General features: G+C 49.3%; 1 protein-coding gene across 1 annotated transcript in view; it reads left to right on the top strand.

Moving 5' to 3' along the window:
• Positions 1–1,696: 1,696 nt before the first annotated feature.
• The window catches only part of ZCCHC14 (zinc finger CCHC-type containing 14), a 55,735-nt gene continuing 32,359 nt past the window's right edge, over positions 1,697–25,072 (top strand). Inside the window, exon 1 of the mRNA XM_060000372.1 lies at positions 1,697–2,295. Coding sequence (XP_059856355.1) covers positions 1,726–2,295 — 570 coding nt within the window. The 5' untranslated portion in view covers positions 1,697–1,725. The remainder of the gene's footprint in view (positions 2,296–25,072) is intronic.

Genomic DNA, 25,072 nt, shown 5'->3' with positions numbered 1-25,072 from the left:
CCTGAAGAAATGCATTCATTTATTCAATCAATCTCTATTGTGTACTGCCCAGGACCAGGTTGTCAGCTCCAAAGGCGGGAGGGCAGGCTTTGTTCGCAAGGGGCCCCCCCAGGGCTCAGAACCTGGCGTCCACCAGGCCCCCGTCGAGCTGCTGAACAAATGCAGGAACAGGCCCCGTCCTAGACCACAGGACGTCAGAAGAAAGGTTCTACTGAACGGGCAGGGAAGAATGAATTTGTTGCTCCCGGGCCTCGGTTTTCTTATCTGGAGATGGCGGACCGCTGCCTGCAGCTGTAGGGTTATAGGTGGCTGGACCACCAGCCTCTCCCCCGCCTGTCCCCAACCCAGAATCCGTGCCAATACAAATGCTCCCTGACCCTGGCCGGTGTGCTTGCATCCTCTCGGTTCCCAGAGCTGAGGAAGTAACCCGCTGAAAGGAGGCCGACTTAATGGCTCAATTTGGATGAGGTTTTCGTACATAGCTTGTTCCCGTCACATCTCAAGGCAGGCCAGCCGCCTCAGAGGTGAGGGCGCCGGGCCTCTGTGAGCTCACGACCTTCTCACGGGCCCCGGGTGCGGTTGTCATCACCCTCATTTTCGGGGGAGGCGCCCAGGACTCAGAGAGGCCAAGCGACTCGCCCAAGGTCACACAGCTTCGCAGAGACAGAGGGGGGATGGGGACGCGGGTCTCTGGAGCCCCGCTCCAGCGGCTTTTCGAAGACACTCGCTGCCTTCCTACTGTGACGCTCAGGAATAAAACGGGAAGCCGGGACTCCCGCTTCCACCTAAAACAATGCTCCACGCAGATCTGTGTGAACAAAAGCAACCAGAAATCCGCCTCGGGTTTTCGGCCCGCCCGGCCCGCCGGCCAATTGACTCCGCCGGCCGCCGCGGGGCGGGCCGGGGCGGTTCCAACGTGATCGACAGCCCCACGGAGGCGTGGCCGGGTCAGGGGCGAATCGGATTGGGGACCCGGAACAATCATGGGTAGAGAAGGCGCAGCCCGAGCCAATCAGCTCGGGGGGCGGGCCCGGCCGCCTGGCTGTCGTGAGAGGCGGCCTCCCCGCCCACTTGCGCCTTGTCCCGGCGCCCGTCAGCTGCGAACGCGGCGCTCGGCCCGGATCCGTCCGCGGCGCTGGGAGCAAAGGCGCGAGGCCGTGGCAAGTGCCGGCGCAGATCCCTCCGCCGCCCGCTCCCGAGCCCGCTCCGAGCGCCGCTCCCGAGCCGCCGCGGCCTCCGTCCCGGGTAACGGCCGTCGGCCCAGCGCGGCGGCGCGGCGGCATGGCCCGGGCGGCTCCGTCGGGGGGCGGCCCGCAGTGACAGACCCTGCGGCGCGGGGGGAGATGGGGGCGGCCGCCTCCCGGGCGACGACGACGACGACGAGGAGCAGCCGCCGCCGCCGCCGCGCACCGGCCGCCGCCGGGGACGGGCGCGGGCCAGGAGCCCGCCCGTGAGCGGGGGGCCCGAGGCCGATCGCCGCCCCCGGCCGCCCCGGCCGCCCCGGGCCCCCCCGGCGCCCCGCGCGCGCCCGCCCGCCGGCCCCTGGCGGGGGTCTCGCCCGCGCCGCGCGCCCCCGGCCCCGGCGCGGCCCTCGGCGCCCGGCCGCCCTCGCCCTCGCCCGGCCCCGGCCGCGCCCCCGGCCGCGCCCGCCCGCGCCCCCGGCCCCGGCCCCGGCCCCGGGCGGCGGCCCCCGGCCCCGCGTGGCGGCGCGGCGCGGGCGGCAGCATGGTGGAGAAGCGCTGCCCGTTGCAGAGGGACGGCGTGTACCGCTGGTTCTCGGAGCTGCCGTCGCCGCAGCGCGTAGAGTTCCTCTGCGGCCTGCTGGACCTGTGCATCCCGCTCGAGCTGCGCTTCCTCGGCTCGTGCCTCGAGGACCTGGCCCGCAAGGACTACCACTCGCTGCGCGACTCGGAGATCAAGGCCAACAACCCGGCCGACCTGGGCAGCCTCACCAACCTGACAGACGAGGTGGTGCGCAGCAAACTGCTCGTGTCGCTGGCGCTGCTGGGCTCGGAGCAGCGCGAGGCGGCGGGCGTGCTCTACCGCACGCTCACGCACATCGACTCCATCATCCACAACTACGGGCTGCAGCTCAACGAGGGCCGCACAGGCGATGAGTTCCTGCTGCTCTTCACCATGGCCTCCAACCACCCGGCCTTCAGCTTCCACCAGAAGCAGGTGCTGCGCCAGGAGCTCACGCAGATCCAGAGCAGCCTGAGCGGCGGCGGCGGCGGCGGCTGCGGCGGGGGCCCCGGGGGCAAGAGCGCGCTGCCCACATGCCCGGCCTGCCACAAGGTGCGTGCCCGCGCCCCAAGCCCCCGCCTGAACCCCAAACCTCACACCTCGCTCCCCAAGCCCCCACTGGCACCCCACATCACCGCAAACCCCTACCCGCACCCCAGGATTCCGCCCCACCGTCTCCTCGCCACCCCAAGCTTCCACTACGCACTTCACTCCGTGTCCCACGTCTCCGTCCTGCACTTCAGACCCCACCCTCACCTCAACCCCCTATTCCCTCCTTGCACTCCAAACCCGCACCCCTAGACCCCGCCTGGCACCCCACGCCCCCTGGGGCCCGTCGCACCCGCCTTGCTCGGGGGCCCGGGGGAGGGGGCTCCGGGACTGGGGAAGGGCGCACCGGGCAGAGTTCGCGGCCCGCCGGGCCTTCGGTACACGTCTTCCGCGGGAAGCTGGAAGCGCGATAAGGCCTTTGTCCCCTTCATCGGGCTCTTGGGCGACAGATAACTGTTACACATTGTGTCCTCTTGGTTTCTCCAAATCTGGTGTTTATTATCAGAAAAGGAAGCCGCTAGTGAGGTGGAGATTAGAAGGCGCTGTAACGATAGGAGACGTTCGCGGGGTGCTGTGCTGGGGCTCCCACGGCCTAGGTGTCCATTTCCCGGGAGTGGTGGGGTCGGCGTCGCCCCGAGGAGGTTAGGGTCGGCGTGGGCCGCAGGCCGCCATGGGCCGCAGGCCGCCGTGTGCACGTGTGTCAGTGTGTGCGTGTACGTGAGTACACGTCTGCTTGAGTGTATGTGCATTGTGTGTATACGTGAGTGTGTGCTCACGTATATATGTGTATAGAGTGTATATGTGTATTTCTGAATGTGTACGTGTGTCTGTATTTATATTGTGTGTAAGAACAGGGCTGTTGTAACAGACGGAAAAGCAGGTTTGGAGCCTTCAACGCATGTGAAACAGTTATTTCTCCGTGACCCGCCTTCCTTTTTAGAAACAAATCCTAGGCTGATTGAGAGTCCAACTAGGATGAGTTAAAAGATCTCCTGTCTCCAAATTAAACAGGAAGGGCAGAGTGGTCATTCAGTTAGAAATGTGAACTTTTGTCTAGATGTTTAAAAATTATGTAAACACAAAGCATTTGGGGCTCCAGTGTCTTTAACAGCCCCCTGGGACCCTGTGCCAGAATTGTGCTCCAAGCAAAAGGATTTATCTTTGACCACGTGTGTTGTGTGATTTAGGATTAAAACTGACTTTCTTTGGTAGTAAAAGATTGCAGTCATACCAGTAGTCTAAGTGCTTTTTGATAGTGTCTGTGCTGTCTGAAACTAAAGCTTTGTTTCTCTGGTTTGCTAGTGGTGGTTTTTAAGCTCTTTCAACTGTGGATTGTGGCTTTTAATGATTTCCTTTGAGACGGGGTTGTGATACCTACATTGGTTGGTTTTTTTTTTTTAGCTGCATTGGGTCTCCATTGCTGCGCGCGGGCTTTCTCTAGTTTCCGCAATCAGGGGCTACTCTTACTTGTGGTGCGTGGGCTTCTCATTGCGGTGTCTTGTTGTGGAGCACAGGCTCTAGGCGCTCAGGCTTCAGGAGTTGTGGCACGCAGGCTCAGTAGTTGTGGCTCGCAGGCTTTAGACTGCAGGCTCAGTAGTTGTGTTGCACGGGCTTAGTTGCTCCGTGGCATTTGGGATCTTCCCGGACCAGGGCTCGAGCCCGTGTCCCCTGCATTGGCAGGCAGATTCTTAAACACTGTGCCACCAGGAAAGCCCCCCTACATTGGTTTTTAACGTGTCGTATCTTTTTTGAGATATGAACCACCTCTGAGACTTTGGTTTCCTGTTTTAAGCGTGTGTTCAAATCCCATCCTAAAAATGTTTTTCCAGCTATGACAAAGGGAAAGCAGGGCCCTATAAGATGTCGTTGTCCACAGGGCACTCAGTAGGCTGTGGGGCGCTGGTGTTCATGGGGTTTCAGTCCCTGGTGGCCGGTTTCATGAGGTCTCAGTCCTCTGTTCGTGTTGGTAAACACTGGCAGTGTCGTACTCCCCTCTTGAAGCGGATTCCTGTGTGTGTACGGATGAATCACTTTATAAAAGCAGAAGGTGCCGATTATTCTGGCGGGGCAGTGAGCTAAAGCTAGAACCAAAATACCTTTTTTAAGAGAGACTTTTTGTGAAGCCAGAAACCCCTTTGATGAGATGCAGGGGCTGGGAATTGACCAGCTGTGTGACCTTGGCCAGAATCCTCTCTCCTCCTGGTTTTCCCTTTTGGGGTGGAAGGCAGGTTACCTGTCTCATGGGCTCGTTTGGAGGGTTCCATGAGGTCCCATGTGAAGCGCCCAGGAGATGTTCTATGAGTGCTGTCTTGGCCCTGTCCTCTCTGGCTTTCCATAGAGGAGTGCTAACTTTGTTTTTGGCTGCAGTGCTGGGCTTGTAGGATCTTAGTTCCCCGACCAGGGATGGAACCCCGGCCCCTGACAGTGAGAACGCCAAGTCCTAACCACAGGACCGCCAGAGAATTCCCTAGGAGTACTAACTTAAGCAAGGCACGTTGTCAGGGAGTGACATATTTATGTTTTGGAGTTTTGGTGTTTTCTAAGTTGATTTTTGAATGTGTAGTTACTTGGAGCTGGCTTTTTTTTTGTTGTTCTGTTCATCCGTGGGAAATCGGAGAATTTTGCCTGACATTTAATAATGAGGTTATAATGAGGAGCCTTGGGGCCATTGCTTCCATGTTTCAGAAACAATCATGGTGTCTAGTTTTTTTTTTTTATAAATTTATTTATTTTATTTTATTATTTACTTTTGGCCGCATTGGGTCTTTGTTGCTGCGCGCGGGCTTTCTCTAGTTGCAGCGAGCAGGGGCTACTCTTCGTTGTGGTGCACAGGCTTCTCATTGCGGTGCCTTCTCATTGCGGAGCACGGGCTCTAGGCACGTGGGCTTCAGGAGTTGTGGCACACAGGCTCAGTAGTTGTGGCTCGCGGGCTCTAGAGCACAGGCTCAGTAGTTGTGGCACATGGGCTTAGTTGCTCCACGGTATGTGGGATCTTCCTGGACCAGGACTTGAACCCATGTCTCCTGCAGTGGCAGGTGGATTCTTAACCATTGCGCCACCAGGGAAGCCCATGGTGTCTAGTTTTACCTGGTACATCCCCTGTGTCACTGCTGAACTTAACTTCACTCATATTCATTTAACTTTCTGTTCCTTTGCTGCTTTCAAATTTGTGCCTGACACTGATGCACAAGTCCTGTGGAACCTAGCAAGTAAGCCTTTGCCTTGTGGGTGTCCCTGAATCTAATACTTAGCGCCGTCCTGAAAAGGCAGCCCCTTAAAGCTGTGTTTGCATTTCTTTTGTAAGACGTTGTGTTTTGTTTTGAACTCTTTGAGCTTAGAGACTTTGTGTTTATCTTTTAGAGATAAAGATGTTGATTGTTTTTTATTCTTTATCCTATTTAAAGGGACATACTTCTTGTAATTAAATTTTCTGATATAGTATTTGCAGTTCCTTCTCCAAAGTCTCACTGGGTTATTTTAAAATTCTTCTTGCTCCAAGGACTTGTAGAAGAAGTTTAAAAGTGTGAAGAATGTAAAATAGACCTTTTTACTTTTAGAAAGGAAGGTGTTCATAGGCTGGAGGGCGAGTGGGTGGCCTCACTGCGCTCGTAGCTGGGTGCTGCAGGTGTGCAGTGCGAAAAACGGTCTTTCCCTTTTATTTAATTATAAAGCCATAGTTTTGGGAAAAGTTTAAATTTATCCTTTACCATCTTTTCTATGTATAAGTGACAAAGTGCTGTGGCATATGCTTATTTATTTATTGAGACTTAATTCGTGTATCATGAAATTCACTCCTCTGAAGTGTCTAATTCAGTGGTTTCTAGTATATTCACAGAGCTGTGCAGCCATCACCACTGTCAGATTCCAGAACATTTTCATCACCCCTAAGAGAAACCTGTACCTATTTGCAGTCACTTCCATTCACCCTCCCCCACCGGTGGCAACCACTAATCCACTTTCTGTCTGTGGATTTGCCTGTTGTGGGCATTTCATGGAAGTGGGATCACACACTAGGTGGCTTTTTGCGGTTGGCTGCTTTCACTTAGCTTCCTGTTCTCAAGGTTCACTCATGTTCTGTGTAGCCTGTGTCAGCACTTCACTCCTTTCAGGTTGAATAACTTCTGTTGTGTGGCTCTACCCCGTTTTGTCTGTCCATCCATCAGTTGATGGGTTTGTGAGTTGTCTCCGGTGCTTGCTTCTAGACTTTTTCATTCACGGCTAGTAGGCTCGTGTCTTAATCCCTTCCACCTAACACTTGCTCAGTCGCCTCCGGAGCATCGCCCACACACGGCCGTCCGGAGGGACCTGGCTCTCACGTTAAGAGTCCACCCGGCGGATTGCGGGGCGTCGGCGCGGTGCCCGGCAGGTCTGTCCCTGGCCTCCCAGAGGAACTGCAGTGAGAGGTGGTGGAGGCCACTCTGCTCTCAGGACTGATGGTCAGCTCCGTGGTCACGCTGTGAGCCCCTCCTGCCCTCCCGTTCCGGAATCCTCGTGATCAGGATCCTCACGGACCTATTTCCAGAGGGCGTCGAAACTGTGTCTAAAGTGCTTAGTGCAGGAGTGTGGTGGGTGGTGGCCCTTCTCTGGGTGTGTGTCCTCCTCTGGGGGCTGAGTGCCCGAGAAACTTGGGGTCCACGCAGATACGGTGAACAAACCTGCTAATAATCTCTTGCCCAAGGCAGGCGAGAGCTTGCTTTGTCTCGTTGCTTTTCGTAAGCTGTTGGAAATCGTTGCAGTTCAGAGGTGAGACACCTGGTGGTTTGTCACGTGCTGTAGAAATGGCTTCCTCTGGTTTCTCCTTTAACCCTAAACCCTGGAGTGTTGGAGCTGAAAGTAGTCTGAAACCACAAGAAGGGACTTTGCCTGGAGCTGCTGTTGTTCCCACTCAGGTTAAAGGAAGAGCTGTGCCTGGAAGGCCAGTGCGGCTCCCTGTTCACACTTGTTCCAGGCAGCTGAGGTCCAAGGTCACCAGTCTCCACGCAAGTCTGGCTTCCTTCATCACACTGCAGGAGAGGGCGTCCTGAGAGGGATTGGAGTGGTTTTTTTTTGGCCAGCTTTTATAGGTCCCAAAGAGTGTCCTCTTTCTGTAGTGAAGTACATGATAAGGAATTGAGACATCCTGGGGTACAGTTTTAATTGCTTTTCTGCTGCTGGTGTGTTCATTGAAAATGAAGACCCGTCACCTGTCCTTGGAGTCGCAGTCCTGCTGTTTTTCTCCTGTATAATGGCTCAGATTGTGTGGCACTTTAATGACTGTCTTTTGCCCTCAGGTTAATTTAAGGCTGTTTACTTTGACACGAGCTAGTTAGCATTTGCTTTATTTAACTCAGCAAACATTTTTGAGTTCCTGTTCCACCTGTGTTCTGGAGTATAGTTGTAGAAGCTGGAAGTGTCATGTCATATTAGGGTGTGATGAGCGATGGGGTAGCATTACTGATACAAGTTAGAACGTAATTGCAGATGAACATCAACATTAGCCTCGTTTCTGCAGTTTTTGAAGTTCATTGTTCACTTAGTCTTTATTGTACCCATCTTTCTTCTCAGTCCTGTATACTTTATTTACCTTCCTTTTGGATTGAGGACATTTTGGATTAGTATACGTATTTTCCCAACAAATTCACTTCCGAGTTTTACAACTTGAAAGGAAGCTAGGAGAAGGGACCCGAGCTGGTACATCCTTTCTGTTTGCTAAATCGTTGACTGCTGACCTCCTTAGAGGCTGTTAGTAAATCAGAGGAAAAATTTTATCACATCTAGGAAAAACAGTCTCTACTTCAGTATTCTTTTTATTTTTTCCTGCCTTAGATGGATTGGATTTTAGAAAAAAAGATCCTTTGGGTATCTTTTTTTTTTTTGAGAACCCTCCTCAGAACACTACTTGTCTCATTAGTTTGAGTAGGAACTGTTGCCCCAAGTTCACTAACTGGTTTACAGATTATTGAAGGGTTTCTGATGTTTGACTTTACCCTTGACATATACAGTTTAGAAATCGGTTTCAACCAGGCAGCTTTTCTCCAGTCTCTGTAGCGGTTTTGTGGGAGCCTCCCTATTTATAATAGCCACTCTATTTTATAGCTGCCCTGTGAGACCTAACATATTACAGCAGCGTTTCCTGTCAAAAGCGAAAAGCAATTATCAAGAACTAATAAAATATTTGGTTAATTCTTAAGCAGTCTGTTTTGTTTTGGGTTAGAAGGCCTGACGTTATTTAGAGTGAAGAGAAGACAAAGGCAAGACCCACTATCTTTCAAGTAATTGCTCATTTCACATAATCTCTTTGGCACAGTATATGGCCAGGACCTCAGAGGCAGGGCCAGTGGACGCGCCTCTGGGGGTTGGAGCTTCGGGTGGACGTTTTGGGGCAGAGGTTGCCTTTCTGTCCCAGGCAGTCCCTCTGTCTCTGTTCTGGTCACATCTGCCTGTTTCCTCAGGGACATCGTTAGGTCACGTGCTGCGCTTTGCTATTTCCTGACCTCCCCACCTCCTCACAGCAACCTTTGACCTCCACTGTTTTCCCACTTGGAGCATCAGCCCTTTCGTGGAAACAGCGAGACCCTTCCTTCCACGTGTCCCCTCCGTCATCCGCTCACTTCTTGGTTCCTTTGTGACCAAGTCCTGCCCCAGAGCAGTCAGCAGGCCTGCGCTCCAGGGAGAGCCCATTTTTAACAGTTTGGTGTGAATCCTTCTGATGTTCTAATGCCTATATAAATGTATACTTATGTATTCTTTGAAAACATCATATATACATAATTAAATACAAATAGGATCTCCCATACATGCTATTCTGCCCGTGTGTGCGTGCGCGCACACGCGCGCACACACACACACACACACACGCACGCACACACACACAAACCCAGTGGTAGAGAATACAGCCAGCCTCCTGGAACCTGGCTTCTGCCCCCAGCCTCTTCAACTAGAACAGTTTTTATTAAAGGGAACCCAATAAATCTTTTAAATTAAAAATATTTTAATAGATAATGAGAAGTAAAAAGAAAATTGAAAAGCTACAAAAGAATATTCAATGAAACATCCCCTTCTTGCCCCTCCCCCATCCCCCATGCAATCAGGGGAGGACACACAGGACGTTTCAAGGTTCCTTTCCTTTACCTGGTTGTTGATACCTTTTATATCACATTAAAAAAACAAGTTTTTGGTTTTTTGTTTTTTTTTTACCCAGGAACCCATGCAGTTCCGTTCCCCTCTTTATTCCTTGTAGAACCTTCTAGAAAGACTCTCTGTGTTTACAAATAGGTAACTGGAGTCTTGCTGCACACACAGATCTGTCCCTTGTTTGCTTCTCTCGGCGACTTTCTTGATGAGCACTCTCATGTCAGTCCACAGAGCTGCTTCATTCTATTTCGTGGCTGCCCTGTGTGTCTCTACTGATGAGCACTGTTCCCATCTTACTGTTACAGACAATGGTGTCACTTCCATATCATGTACACGTCACCTGCATATGGCCTTTCACATGTTGGTAAGCGTGTCTCCAGAGCAGAAGCCTGGACGTGGCGTTGGTGGCAGGTCACATGGTCTGCTCTTATGTAGTTATTTGGGGTGTCGCCGAGCTGCACCTTGTGGGACCTCCACAGCGTGTGTGAGCACCTGTCTGCGTCCCTCCCGGCCTGCAAGGCGTCAGCGCACCGCTGGCTGCTGCCGGACACTTAGGCGAGGAATGCTGCTCAGTGCAGGGACATGTTTGCAGGTGATCCATTTTATTTATCTTTGTTGAGCTCTCCGTATCCTTTGCCCCTTTCTGTTGGGTTGTTGATCTTTTCTTTATTGTTTTTTAGGAGCTCTTTAAGTTTCAAGGAAATTGTCCTTTTGTCTTTAGTGGAAGTTGTAGGTATTTGTTTTCCAGGTTTGGGTTTTTTGCAAAAGACTTTACTATGCAGTTCTTGTTGTTTGTTTTTAATGTCATTCTTACCAGTCTCGTTTGGCTTCTGGGTGTTGTGTCCCAATTAGAAATGCAGTGTACATAATGTGTCGTGCCTAGTACTAGACATATGCATAGATTGTGCTCATACACACATCATGCATTATACATGATAACCGTTCCCGGTGGTGTCTCCTTACGAAACTCGTGTGGTTTCTCATTTTACATTTAACAGATCCATCTGGAGTTTATTTGGTGTAAGGTACAAAGCTGGGTCTATATTTTCCAGATGACCACCTAGTTGTCCCAGTGCCATGTGTTGAATGATGCATCCTTTCCCTCTCAGAGTTGAAGTGCTGTCTCTTACGGTACGGCGTGTTTCCCAAGTATGTTTCGGTTTACTTCTAGACTCTCTATTGGGTCTCTCTGATGTCTCTATCTTGATGACCTCTTATTTGCCAGATTCGTTGGCTACTTTTCAGCCCTTATCCTTCTCATCTCTCATTTGTTCTGTGGGTTCCCTGCGCAGTGAAATTCCCCAGGGAATGGTGTTATTTATTTTATTTTTTTTTAAACAAATGGGGCTGCTGAGATGCTGGGTTAAAGGGTCTGGGCGGGGCCTAGTCACCCGCTGCCTGGGAGCCGGGCCCCCTCCCTTACTTCTCTGGCACCGCCGACTTCCTCCTGCTTCTATGAGCGTTTGTTTTCCGTTTCTCTCCTGCCCTTTTGATGATGGTATTCCTCAGGCTTCTCTCCTCCTTTCTCTTCTCTTGTTACTTTATAATTCATGACATATTCAGCTGTGATTTTGCCACTCTCTCTGGTTACCCCCAAATCTCTAACTAACTGGGACTGAGCTGCAGCTGGGTGTCCCAGGGAGCTCAGCGTGTCCAGAGGCAGGGTCCTCTCTTCCCATCCTTTACTGCTGCGCCCTTGTCCTGATCCCCAGCCAGGCGCCAACGCCTGCTTTCTCATTTTCAACCAGCTTGTTCTCGGGTCCCAAGCATCTCCACAGACTTACTGTTCTCCATCGGCCCTGCCGCAGCCCAGGTCAGCGTTGGTTCTGTCCGTCTGTCTGTCCCTTGCTCTCTCCCCACCTCACCTCTCCCTAACACACTTGGCATGATGGTTACATCTGTGGGGCACTCCTTAGTAGGTGGATTTGGGGTGGTTTATCAGGGATTCAGGGTACAGATTAAAGCCATCTTCTGGGGACAAGCACAGCCCTAGCCCCACGCAGCCCCGCCTCATCCCAAGTCAAGAAGCAGACAGGAATGTGAGTGAGTGACGACCTCTTTGTAGAATTAACTGATGCCATTGTTTTAAGTCTACAAGAGGCAACTTTATAACTTCTCTTTTTTGTTTGTTGATTAAATTTAAAACAGAAATTTCGGTACCTTAACTCCTTTTAGAAATAACGGTGACATGTTCAGGTGCCGACCTTAACCTGGTTGTAGTCTAGTACCACACCTACTTGTGTCCCTGGCCTGGGTCTGTGTACTGTAGCACCCCGTAGTCCCCCTGGGCCCCTCTGAGCCTCTACCGGCAGTTCGCAGGGTGGCACAGGAACGGTCCTGGTAAGATGCCCGTAGGAGGGGTGGTCTCTGGCACGCAGCTCTCAGCATGGTGTGCTGCGTCCTTCGTGATCTGCCCCTTGCCTGGCTATATGCAGCTTTTATATTGCTCCTGTTCACTGTGTTGCCTCGTTGCCCTGAGCCTTTGCAGATGCTGTTCTCTCAGATGGGACACCTGCTGCCAGGGGCACCCTAGCCCACACTTCCTGGTGCACAGTATTAAATAAGCCTTCTTCTGGCTCCTGCTGGCCTAGCCCTTACCCTACTATGGTAGGGTTCTTTAAGTTTTCATCACCAAACTTTGCCTTATTGGAGGGCAGAGACTGTGTCTCTGTCTTTTAATCCCAGAGGCCAGCGGTCCCTGCCACCTAGTAGGAGCTGTGTCCTGAGAGTCTGTGAAAACCCAGTGGAAGGGACTTGTTGGTGTTTATGAAAGGCCCCCCCAGTGAAAACCTTTTCTTCCTTAGTGCTTTTCTTCTCTATGGCCCTAGTAGTAATATCTGTTACCATCTCACTCTCCGTAGCCTTTATCCAATGGCTGTTTCTCTTACGCATTACACAGCCGTAGATTCTAGTGAAATTTTAACATCTGTATCCTACTTGGTTTTTTTTCAAAAGCCAGCATGCAAAAGCTTCTGTTGGGAGAAACTCTCTGAGTGGGATGGTTTGGCTTTATATTACGCTGTGACAAAACTAAGTTTATGGACAAGTACACCCAGAGCTGGGGAGGAGGTGAGAGCTGGGGACAGGGCGTGTGGTCGTCCGGTGCTCTGGTGGGCTGGTCACTTGTGGAGCCGTGCATGTGGATCAAGTCGTCTTAGAGAGGTGGCTTAGAGCTTGTATCTCTAAACATAAGGCTCTTTCGCTGTTTTCCTTTAGTGTTTGCAGAATTGTAAATCATGGTAAGCCTAGATGTTTTTTAATGTGCTGTAGAACGGCAGTAAACCGAGCGACTGTTATCATCCCAGTTGTTAGTTTATGTGTCTTTTATACTTTAAACATTGACATCAGATTCATTATAAGAAGGGAGCATTACAGCATCATTTCCTGGTTATTTGGGACTTTACATAAGAACTTAAGTAGCATTACTAGAAAGAAATTGTATCCTCAATTTTCTTACTGATTCACAGTGAATCTAATTAAAACATGTATATGTAGGAACTACTTCTAGAAATATTATAGTCTAGGCTAGAAAAAATAACTTTGAAAAAGGAGGAGAGTTAATTTGTGGGGAAGAGAAACAGTCCCTTCTCCCATCACATTTGGGCATTTTAATAAAAATTAAAAGCTTGGGAATAATGGTAACAACCTAGCTATAATAAAGTCAATTAAATTAACGACATACTTTGAACGTACTGGGTGTTGAGGTTGTGTGGGAAGCGCTGGGTGGTGCGTGTACTCCACCTGGACGCAATTAAGTATTAAAATACTCTCCGGAACTCCGCTCTTCCCTGTGGGAGGATGATCCTCCTGTCGCCAGCTTCCTGACAGAGTATGTTTCTGGTATGGGTACTTTGCAGGCTGGGATTTTTCTGAAAACACTTATTTTGTGTGGGTTTTTTCCTGTACTTTAAAGACTGGGTGTGAAGCTCGTGACCCAGTGTGCTGTTCATATTCGTGTTGGGGAGGCTGATTTACCAATCACAATGACTCTCTTTCTTTCAGAATTGTTAGGAAAGAGATGAGTAGAGGACAGGTAGCACGCACACAAGAGGGGTACGTGCCCTGTGCGGGGCACTCTGCGGGCTGCTTCTCGTGTGTGTGCGCGGTCTTCCCAGTGAGCCTGTGAGGGAGGTTCCATCCCATCCCGTCCTGTCCCCATTCTGGCAGCAAGGAGACAGACACAGGGCTTAAGGATGCGTAACTTCAGAGGTGACATGAGTAAGGGGCTGTGTGTATTATGTGACACCAAAATTATGTTAAAAGTGGTGGGGTTTTTTACTTCATCATTAAAAGTGAGAGGAAAATCCTGAAGAATATGAAATGAGAAGACAAAGGAGGCTAAGCTCTGTGGCTCGTGGCGTAGGAAGTGGGAGGCATTGGCAGTTATGCGAGCTGCGGGCGCCCAGCCACCTCTGGGCGGCTCTGATTGCTCCTCGGAACCTTTTGTCATAGTGATGTGGTTCTTCTCGCAGCCACCCCACCCCTACTCATTCATTTTTATTCTTTCAGTAGCCTGTCGTTGATATCCTCAGTATTACAGCTCAGTGTATGTATAGTTTAGTTTAAAGGTAAAACTTACATTCTGTGACTTGCACACTTTTTTTTTTCTGTTTTAACCTTTTTTTTTTTTTTCCGGTACGCGTGTCTCTCACTGTTGTGGCCTCTCCCACTGCAGAGCACAGGCTCCGGACGCGCAGGCTCAGCGGCCATGGCTCACGGGCCCAGCCGCTCCGCGGCACGTGGGATCTTCCCGGACCCGGGCACGAACCCGTGTCCCCTGCATCGGCAGGCGGACTCTCAACCACTGCGCCACCAGGGAAGCCCTAACCATTTTTTAATTTAATTTAACTGATTTATTTTTTGTCATCTTTACTGGAGTATAGTTGCTTTACAATGCTGTGTTAGTTTCTGCTGTATAACAAAGTGAATCAGCTATACGTATACATATATCCCTATATCTCCTCCCTCTTGCGTCTCCCTCCCACCCTCCCTATCGCACCCCTCTAGGTAGTCACAAAGCACTGAGCTGATCTCCCTGTGCTATGCGACTGCTTCCCACTAGCTAGGTATTTTATATTTGCTAACCATTTTTTAAAATTAGAGTATAGTTAATGGACAATGTTTTGTTAGTTTCAGGTGTACAGCATAGCGATTCACTTATACATACATATATTCTTTTTCAGATTCTTTTCCATTACAAATTATTACAAGATACTGAATATAGTTCCCTGTGCTATACAGTAGGCCCTTGTTGTTTACCTATTTTATATATAGTAGTGTGTGTATGTTAATCCCAACCTCCTAGTTTATCTATACCGTCCCCCTGTCCCCCTGCCCCGCTATCCCCTTTGGTAATCATAAGTCTATTTCTGTTTTGTAAGTAAGTTCGTTTGTACCATTTTTTAGATTCCACATATAAGTGATATCATATGATGTTTGTCTTTCTTTGTCTGACTTCACTTAATATGATAATCTCTAGGTCCACCATGTTGCTGCACGTGGCATTATTTCATTCTTTTTTATGGCTGAATAATATTCCATTGTGTGTGTATACCATATCTTCTTTACCCATTCATCTGTTGATGGACATTCCATGTCTTGGGTATTGTAAATAGTGCTGCTATGAACATTGAGGTGCGTGTATCTTTTTGAATTAGAGTTTTCATCTTTTCTGGATATATGCCCAGGAGTGGGATTGCTGGATCATATGATAGCTCTGTTTTTAGTTTTTAAGGAACCTCCATACTGTTCTGCATAGTGGCTGCACCAATTTACATTCCCACCAACAGTGTAGGAGGGTTCCCTTTTCTCCACACCCTCTCCAGCATTTGGTGTTTGTAGACTTTTTGATGATGACCATTCTGACGGGTGTGAGATGATACCTCATTGTAGTTTTGTTTTGCATTTCTCTAATAATTAGTGATGTGGAGCATCTTTTCATGTGTCCGTTGGCCATCTGTATATCTTCTTTGGAGAAATGCTTATTCAGGTTTTCTGCCCATTTTTTAAAAAAATAAATTTATTTATTTTTGGCTGTGTTGGGTCTTTGTTGCTTTACACGGGCTTTCTCTGAGTTGTGGCGAGCAGGGGCTACTCTTCGCTGTGGTGTGTGGGCTTCTCATTGCAGTGGCTTTCTTGTTGCGGAGCACGGGCTCTTAGGTGCACGGGCTTCAGTAGTTGTGGTGCACAGGCTTAGTTGCACAGCAGCATGTGGGATCTTCCCAGACCAGGGCTTGAACCTGTGTCCTCTGCATTAGCGGGTGGATTCTTAACCACTGCGCCATCAGGGGAGTCCTTCTGCCCATTTTTTTGATTCGGTCGTTTGCTTTTTGGATATTAAGCCACATGAGCTGTTTGTATATTTTGGAAATTCATCCCTTATTGGTCGCACTGTTTGCAAATATTTTCTTCCATTCCATAGGTTGTCTTTTCGTTTTGTTTATGGTTTTCTGTGCTGTGTAAAAAGCTTTTAAGTTTAATTAGATCCCATTTGTTTATTTTTGTTTTTATTTCCATTATTCTAGGAGACAAATCAAAAGAATACTGCTATGATTTACGTCAAAGAGTGTTTTGCCTATGTTTTCCTCTAGGAGTTTTATAGTATCTGGTCTTAACATTTAGGTCTTTAATCCATTTTGAGTTTATTTTTGTGTATGGTGTTAGAGAATGTTCTAATTTCATTCTTTTACATGTAGTTGTCCAGTTTTCCCAGCACCACTTATTTAAGAGACTGTCTTTTCTCCATTGTATATTCTTGCCTCCTGACTGTAAGTGTGTGGGTTTATTTCTGGGCCTTTTGTTCTGTTCCGTTGACCTATATTTCTATTTTTGTGCTAATACCATTACTGTTTTGATTACTGTAGTTTTGTAGTATACTCTGAAGTCAGGGAGTGTGATTCCTCCAGCTGCATTCTTCTTTCTCAAGGTTGTTTTGGCTATTGAGGGTCTTTTTTGCTTCCATACAAATTAAAAAGTGTTTTGTTCTATTTCTGTGAAAAATGCCATTGATAATTTGATAGGGATTGCATTGATTCTGTAGATTGCCTTGGGTAGTGTGGTCATTTTAACAATGTTAATCCTTCCAATCTGAGAACATGGTATATGTTTCCACCTGTTTGTGTCGACTTCAGTTTCTTTCATCTTGTAATTTTCAGAGTACAGGTCTTTTGCCTCCTTTGGTAGGTTTATTACTAGGTATTTTATTCTTTGTGATGAGATGGTAAATGGGATTGTTTCCTTAATTTCTCTTTCTGATATTTCATTGTTAGTGTATAGAAATGCAACAGATTTCTGTGCATTAATTTTGTATCCAGCAACTTTACCAAATTCATTCATAAGCTCTAGCAGTTTCCTGGTGGCATCTTTAGGATTTTCTATGTATAGTATCCTGTCATCTGCAAAGAGTGACAGTTTTACTTCTTTTCCAATTTGGATTCCTTTTATTTCTTTTTTGTCTCTGATTGCCATGGCTAGGACTTCCAAAACTACACTGAATAAAAGTGGTGAGAGTGGGCATCCTTGTCTTACTCCTGATCTTAGAGGAAACGCTTTCAGCTTTTCACTGTTGAGAATGATGTTGGCTGTGGGTTTGTCATCTATGGTCTTTATTATGTTGAGGTATATTCCTCTTTACCCACTTTCTGAAGAGTTTCTATCATAAATGGATGTCGAATTTTATCAAAAACTTTTTCTTCATCTATTGAGATGATAATATGGTTTTTATTCTTCAATTTGTTAAGGTGGGATATCACAAAATGCACACATTTTAAGTGTATCATGTGAGTGAGTGAGTGTTTTTCACCACTTGAGTTTTGGTAAATGAATGAACCCCTACCAAGATACAGAACGTTACTATCACCCCAGAAAATGTCCTCATTCTTTTTTGGGTCAGTTCCCACCTTTACTGCCACCAAACCCAGCTATCTCCTACCTCCTGCCTTTTTTCTTGTTTTTCTCTTCTATTTTTCCCCCACCATTGATTAGTCCCACCTTCTCTGGAGCTTCATTTAAGGGGACTCATAGACTCCATTTGAGCTGTGGGCTTGCTTCGTTGCACGATTTTTAGTGGCTGGTCCAGGGGTTCCTGAAGTTTCACAGTCTGCCTTCCAGGAGTTCATGTGGAGACTGAGAACCTTGCAGTTGTATTGTACCCATAAGGTTTCTCTGTCCTTCATGCTGTGGTTAAATATGTGTTGCTTCTATATAGGCTGTTTAGTCCTACAATATATTTTTTGCTTTAATAGGAGTATATATTTTTTAAGTTAAGATAAAATATAGTCTTTTACGTTTACCCACGTATTTGCCATTTCTTACAGAAGAACCGGTTTGTTACCATGTCCCTTCAGTCTGGAAATCTTTTCTTCAGCATGTTTTGGAGTGCAGGGCTGATGGCAAGAAATTCTCTGTTTTCTTTTATCCAAAAATGCTTTGTTTTGCCCTGTATTGTTAAAGGGTGTTTTCACTGGATGTAGGATTCTTTGTTGACTGTTCTTTTTCTTCTAGCTTTTAAAAGCGTTGAGACATGTCTCCTGGCCATCATTCGGTTTATGGTTCTGTATCCAAAGTGCTCTTTCCCTCCGGCTGGTTTCAAGATCACCTCTGGCTTTGGTATTGGAGCAGCTTGACCGTGTTGTTTTCTTGAATTTATCTCGTTTGCTGTTCTTTGAACTCCCTGGATCTGTAAATTTATGTCTTTTACTAAATTGGGGAGATTTTCAGCCATAATTTCTCCACGGTTTTTCCTGTCTCCATCTCTCTTTCCTTCTGGGACTCTAGCTGCAGGTATGTTAAACCTTTTGATATTATTCCACAGGTCCTGAAAGCTTTGTTCTTCTCCCCCCCACCCCCGCAAATATTTCTCTCTCTCTGTGTTTTGCATTGGACGCTTTCTGCTGATCTGACTTGAAGTTCACTGACTTTTCTATTAATTCCAAACTGCTGTTAAGGCCATCCAGTGGATTTTTTATTTCAGAAATAGCACTTTTTGTTTTAGAATTTCCATAAAAATTTTTTTTGTTATTTTAGGACAATTTTTAGAGCACTTTTAGGCTCCCAGAAAAATTGATCATGATCACCCGAAGTCCACAGTTCACGTTAGGGCTCACTCTCGGTGTTGTATATTTTATATGTCTGGACAAATGTGTAATGACGTATATCCACTGTTACAGTGTAACAGAGTATTTTCACTGTCATTAAAATCCTCTGTGCTCCACCCATTCATACCCGCCCCCCCCAACCCCTGGCCACCACTGATCTTTTGACTGTCTCCATAGTTTTGCCTTTTCCAGATGTCACATGGTTGGGATCAGATGGGCTTCTTCACTTAGGAACATGGATTTAAGCTTCCCCCACGTCTTTTCATGGCTGCAGAGCCCATTTCTCTGCAGAGCTGGGTCATAGTTCATTGTCTGGAAGTTCACAGTTGATTTATCCATTCACTTACTGAAGGACATTGGTTGCTTCCTGAGTTTCCATTTTTAGAAACAGTTTCTGTTTGTCTCCTGAGATCTCCCTTTGGTTCGTATACCATGGGCATATTTTCCCTCCCGTCCTGGAGCCTCGTTACAGCAGCCGCTTCTCGCCCCTTGCCTCGGGCCCCAGCTCCGGCTCGTCTTGTGCCTGCCCTCCTTTTCTCTCTTTGTGGGTCTCGTTTTCGTTTCTTTATGTGGCCAGTAATTACGGATCGCTTCTTGGACTTTGTGTGGGAGGCGTTGTAGAAACTCTGGATTTTGTTCTGTCCTCCTGAAGGGTGTTGGCACCGAGTTGCGTTTGTTTGGTGTAGTGGACCTGGCTGGGCTCCTCCCAGGCCCTCTCCGGTGTCCGCTGGCTGCTGCGGTCTGTGCGGCTGATTGGTCCTGGGGTGACCGCCAGGAGCCTGCCCTTGGCGCCCGGCTCAGGGCTCACGCGGAGCGTGGGCAGGAGTCATATGCAGGATTTGCCGTTCCCCTTCCGGGCGCTGTCCTTTCGGGGTTTCCCTCTCGCTTTCCAGCTGCTGGAGTCCACCAGCATTCCGATCTCTGGCTTTCTGAGTTGGTGAGGCTTGGGGCCCTCCCTGAGCTTCAGCTGCTCTTCTCTCTGGTGCGGCCTAGGCCTGCTGCACAGGCGCTCACCCGTGCACGTCTCACTTCCAAGCTGAGACCTCCCCCTGGTTTCTCCTGTGTTTGGTTGTGTCGGTTCATTGTTTTATATGCTTTCTCCAGAGCTTATGCTTATCTGCAAAATATTGCTCTGACTACTCAGCTGTTATTGAATGGAGAACCACCTGTGTTTTGTAATCCAAGCGTTGTGGTCAGTGTAGACCATGGGTCCAAGAAGGAGTAACGCTCCCCGAGGAAGTATAGCTGTGAAGGAGTGCTTCCCGCTTGCTGGGACTCGCGTCACTGTCAAGGTGAGGCTCTGGGCAGAGGCGGAGAAATGGGCTGGCCCGGTGCCTTGAGACCAGCGTGTCCTTTGGAGACAGCACATAAGATGCTTGCTGAGGTGTTCTGGCACTCAGGGTGCTGAGGAGGGTCTGGTGTGTGAAAGGGCAGGCCCAGCGCCCATACCCGTGTGCCTCTCAGGTGCAGGGTCTGCTGCCATCTGCGGCTGGAGGTGCCTCTTGAATTTCTTGACCTGAGTGTCTTCTCTGATCACGCGTTGGGCCCTTTCCGGCCTGATCGTTCCCTGAGCAGCTACCTGGCCCTGAGCGGCTGAGCAGCTTGGCCGTGCTCGTCACAGGCGTCTGCTCAGGTGGCTCCTGTAGAAGCAGCGCCCCAGGGCCCGTGTTACTCACGCTCTCTGGACCTTCGGTGCGTCCTCGTCTGCAGCTGGGCGGCTGCTGCTCGTTTCCAGCTGCTTTGGGTGCCTGTTGTCCCCCATCCCGGATGCCCCAGTGTTCTGCACTGAACCCGTATCGTGGCTCGCACCCCGGGGGGTCCAACAGCAACCACCGGAACATGCGCTGCTCTGCGAGGTTCACCTCTGGTGCTTGAATGTTAAATCTAGAACCAAAATGGTCATTAGAGCCCAGTTTACTCATTATGACTAGACTTTGACTCATGTTCTCAAAGAAAACCCCAATATTTAAGCACACTTCTGGCCATAATGCGCACGCTAACAATATGGTGTGTAGTATGCACTTAATGTCAAAAGTCCTGAGGGTAAAAAGGACCGACTTTGGCTGTGATGTCCACGAGAAGAAACTCTACCTGAAATTGACACTGCCGTGCAGAAGACCGCAGCCCTGCATTTGAAGTGGTTTCCACGAGTACACCGGTCACACGCCTTACCTTTTTCCTAAAGGGGGAGGGGCTGCCTTCCTGAATGTATTTTACATTCAGTGTTGTCTTCAGAGTTTATTGAGATCCCACGTGGCTGTGCCTTTCGAAGTTCTGGGTTTAATAATACTCCTGTGTGACCCCTTGCGTCATTCATGGTCCTCACCACTAACATTGCACCTTTCTTTCGACACCACTGTTTTTAATGCTCTCCCGCCCCTGCCTTAAATTTGCTGCCTGTTGTCTGTTCAGTTCTAGGAGAATACACCTAAGCTGTTGACATTGTTTAAAATAAACCTCTGAATGAGAGGCTGGCAGTGCGGCTCTCCAGACGAAGCCTGTCCTGCTACGCCCTGCGCCTCGGCCATGTCACCAGCTGGACGATGGTGGCCCCTGCTAGGTGTCAGGCTCCGGGCGCCTTCCGCCACCGCCAGGCTCTGGTTTAACTGCCGGCTGCCGGCTGCATTGTGGCCTGGAGTTGAATTTCTGAGCTTCCCGGTGTGCACAGTGAGGCTGGGTGCGCGGTGGGGCTGCACCGCCCTGAAGGCTGCTAGGGAAGAGCATGCTTTCGAGCCGCTTTGCTGGAGCTCATCTGGTTACATACTTGCTACCTTGTGCTGAGATTTTTGAGTGGTAATCGTTTTTTTCTCCCTCCTTTTCTCTTTTTTAATGAGCAGAGCCCTAGGGTAAGAAATATTAAAAGCAGTGTTTTTATGTGGAAAACGGTTTTTGGTTAGCTCTGGCTTCCGCTTGTCCTAAGTCAGCAAATAGCTTTCACTATTAAACTATCTATTTTCTTGTTCTGGGTTTTAGAGACACATAATCACTATTTTAGTAAAATGCTTACAAATCACTTTTCTTTTTGATTTTATGTATTTTTTTCCCATTGACTTAGAAGTATTTAACATGTTGTTCTTTCCAGTATAGAGGTGGTACTTGGAAAACACGTTGAAAATCAGGGACTCTGTTTGTAGTTGCTGGAGTTCATGCTTGTGCTTGGAGGTCCCTGGCGTTCATGAGCTTCGGCCAAGGAGGCCTTGCTGTCCAGCTCTTGGAGACTCGGGGCCCCAACCCATCTGTCCCTGCTCCTGGAAGCCCTTCCTGCAGGTGTTTGCTTGGCTGACTCCCGGTCCCACGAGGCCTCAGCTCCGCCGTCCTCCCTAGACCACAGGGTTTCCTGTCCTGCCGGTGCTGCTCAGCACCTCCGACAGCTCCCAGACCGCTCCAGGCCTGGGGGGGGGCAGGACAGCCGCGCAAGGGATGAGCAGCTGCGGCTTTAGAACTTGCTTTTGTTGGACTTTTTCGTGCTGTTTGCATCTTGTAGGAAGGTGCGCTCATTTAGACTTAGTATCTTTAACTTTTTCCCTAATTCTAATAGTGATTGTTCCTTCCAGAAAAATTGAAAAACAGAAGAGTATATTTTTAATCACTCAGATAGTAAATACTATTAAAATTATGGCGTGTTTTCTTCTTTTTTCAATGCCTGTGGTGTATGTATCTACACAATTTATATATTACAAAATTCACACATCTAAGTGTGAGTGTTCTCCGTGCCTTTCATTTTCTGAAATTATTTTTTAAAGGCTGCGTAATATTTAATCATATGGATGTAAATTTATTTATTTATTTGGCTGTGTTGGGTGTTCGTTGCTGTGCACGGGCTTTCTCTAATTGTGGCGAAGGGGTGTGCGGGCTTCTCGTTGTGGTGGCTTCTCTTGTTGCGGAGCACGGGCTATATGTGTGAGGGCTTCTGTAGTTGTGCCTCGCGGGCTCTAGAGCTCAGGCTCAGTAGTTGTGGTTCGCGGGCTCTAGAGCGCAGGCTCAGTAGTTGTGGCTCACGGGCTTAGTTGCTCTGCGGCATGTAGGATCTTCCCAGACCAGGGCTCGAACCTGTGTCCCTGCATTGGCAGGTGGATTCTTAACCACTGCGCCACCAGGGAAGCCCCTGGATGTAAATTTATTTACGTACTTAAATATTAATCTTGCTGGATATTTATGTCATTTTTTTTTTCGGCCGTGCTGCACGGCTTGCGGGATCTTAGTTTACCAGGGATTGAACCCACACCCTCAGCGGTGAAAGCTCGAAGTCCTGACCCCTGGACTGCCAGGGAATTCCCTATTTTTGTCCTTCTAAAGCTAAGATGAACCTTCTTGCACACAAACCGTTGTATCGCTGGCTGTATTCTTAGGATAGATTCCTCCCTGCGGGATTAGTGGGTCCAAAGGTACAGATGTAATAAAAGTCTGTTACATGCACCTAATTGCTGTTGGGACACCTGCACCGATTTGCACTTGCTGGTTGGGGATGAGACTGCTCGCCTGTGACATGTGAGCATTGCTCGTAAGGGCATTTGTCTACCTGTAGTTGCAGTGCGCTGATCGCTTGTCACGGAAGAGTCCATCTGTAGGTGGAGTGTCTATTTAGAGGGGGAGGCAGCCCCCAGATTCCAGGGACGGGGATGTGGAAACCGTGGGGCTCCCTGGACCTGGACCCTGGGTGTGGTCAGCAGTGCAGCTTTGCGTGCTGCACTCGGGGTGCGGACAGTGGGGTCGAGCACGGACGCTGCCCCCGGATTCGAGGCTGCCCAGGGGAGCTTCTCTGCGGGACCTCGTGGGCATTTGTCGCCTCCACGTGTCCTCACAGCGCTGTGTGTTGGCACTTGAGCCTGTGTGATGGCCTTCATGGCTGGCCGGCACGTGCGATGGTCATAGCAGCCGCTAACATCTCACTGAATCCTGGCTGTTTTTCCAGCACGCTTAGCTACTTTAAATGCTTTTCATTTAATTCTCACAAAAACCCTACGAGCTAGGTGCAGTGGAGGAAGCTGAACGTTGCCAGACGAAGTTTTGGCCATGGTGGCATGGTCAGCAGGCTGCGGCCGCAGCTGTGGAGCCGGAGCCGTGCACGAGATGGGGTCGAGGGGCTCCCGGCTGAGGGCACAGCTGGGGCAAAGGCCTCCCGGCCATCGGTCCCACCCCCGGTGGCCGCAGTGGATGGAGCGGAGGGGAGCCGTGGGGGATGTCAGGGCCGTGACAGGAGCCAGACCCCGTGGGCCGTAGGAGAGGCCAGCTGTGAAGGTGAAACGGGAGGTGAGCTGGCCGGCAAGCACGTCGGGCGTCGTTTAGAAATAGAGCCGGCTGCTTGCAGGAAAAGGGACTTTGAGCCTAATGGGAAACATCCGTCCAGGTTGAGCTGGGCTCTGTCATTGGAGAGCATCTTCTCAGCGCCTTCCCAGCAGCAGCAGAAGGCGACACTGGGAACCGAGCGAGTCTTTATTCTCGTGTCCACCAAGCTGCTGACTGGGCCCTGCTTGTGAGCCTGAGTCAGAGAGCACTTGAGCTGAACTGCATAGGTCACGTGGGGCAAATTAACTTGACCAGAAATAACCCCAAACAGCATTTCTGGGAAATGCAAGTGAAGACAGCTTTCAATGTAAACAAAGGAGCAAAGGAAAGATAAAGGCTTGGTTGGAAAAAGTGAACATTTGGAAGAGTAGGAGGAAATGCTTTGCGGAAAAAGTACCAAGGAAAACAAATATTTTTTTCCCAGTAGTTACAGTTTTAAAGAGTTTTCTTTCATGTATTTATGTCAGATGCAGTGCATACATTTCGATGGGGAACTCACAGATTTTCCCCTTTCTGTTCGTAGCCACGGCACATTGACCTACACCCTGTAGCTTTTCCTGTGAATCCAGGGAAGGAGCTCGCTGTTCTCCTCTGGGGACAGTCAGACATCTGGACGTGGGGCCCTGGGAGCTTCACGCACAAAACAAAAGAACCACCCCAGTGTCCCGGCCGCAGTCCAGAAGTCCTGGTTGGTTTGGCGGGGTGTCGGCCTGCATTCTTTTAGTGCCCCAGGGTTCCCCGTGCAGTCAGGGCTGAGAACCCCGTGTGGGTCTGCTTCCCCTACTTCACAAGCTGCGTTCTCCAACCACAGTGTTAACCAGAGGGACTGGAGGGCACTTGGTCCACTCTTGCATCCACCTCCCCACAGGCTGAGTCTGGAGGATGGCGTTCTGCTCTCGCCGTTTGGGCTGTTGCAGGGTGGGCAGGGGCATGTGTGTCTCTGCTTGGGGCGGAGAGGTTCCTCACTGGCCAGCAGGCCCAGTGTTTCCGTTGTCGGTTGTTGAGACAGCTCAGCCTCTCTCTTCTTAGGACCAGGACCTAGAATTACTTGCCGGGGCAGCTAAGAGAACACAGGGGTTCCTAGGAGTCAGGTCAGATGCGGGGAGTCTGCTGCCGTTATGTTCAGTGTGTAGCTGAAAATAGTAACCTCCTGAGTTGTTTCCCAAAGTAATATTTACTGTTTGGAATTTAAAATCTTGCTCTTTGAGTAATTACTTGTACCTGTTAGTGCTATTATCTTATTTAATAGGAGAGAAGTTCATTTCTGGAATACTCTGACCATTGGA

The sequence above is a fragment of the Delphinus delphis genome, chromosome 20 (assembly GCF_949987515.2).
Source record: "Delphinus delphis chromosome 20, mDelDel1.2, whole genome shotgun sequence".
Taxonomy (NCBI): Eukaryota; Metazoa; Chordata; class Mammalia; order Artiodactyla; family Delphinidae; genus Delphinus; species Delphinus delphis.
Note: the sequence above shows the minus strand (reverse complement) of the source record. Positions and strands in the feature narration are given on the sequence as shown.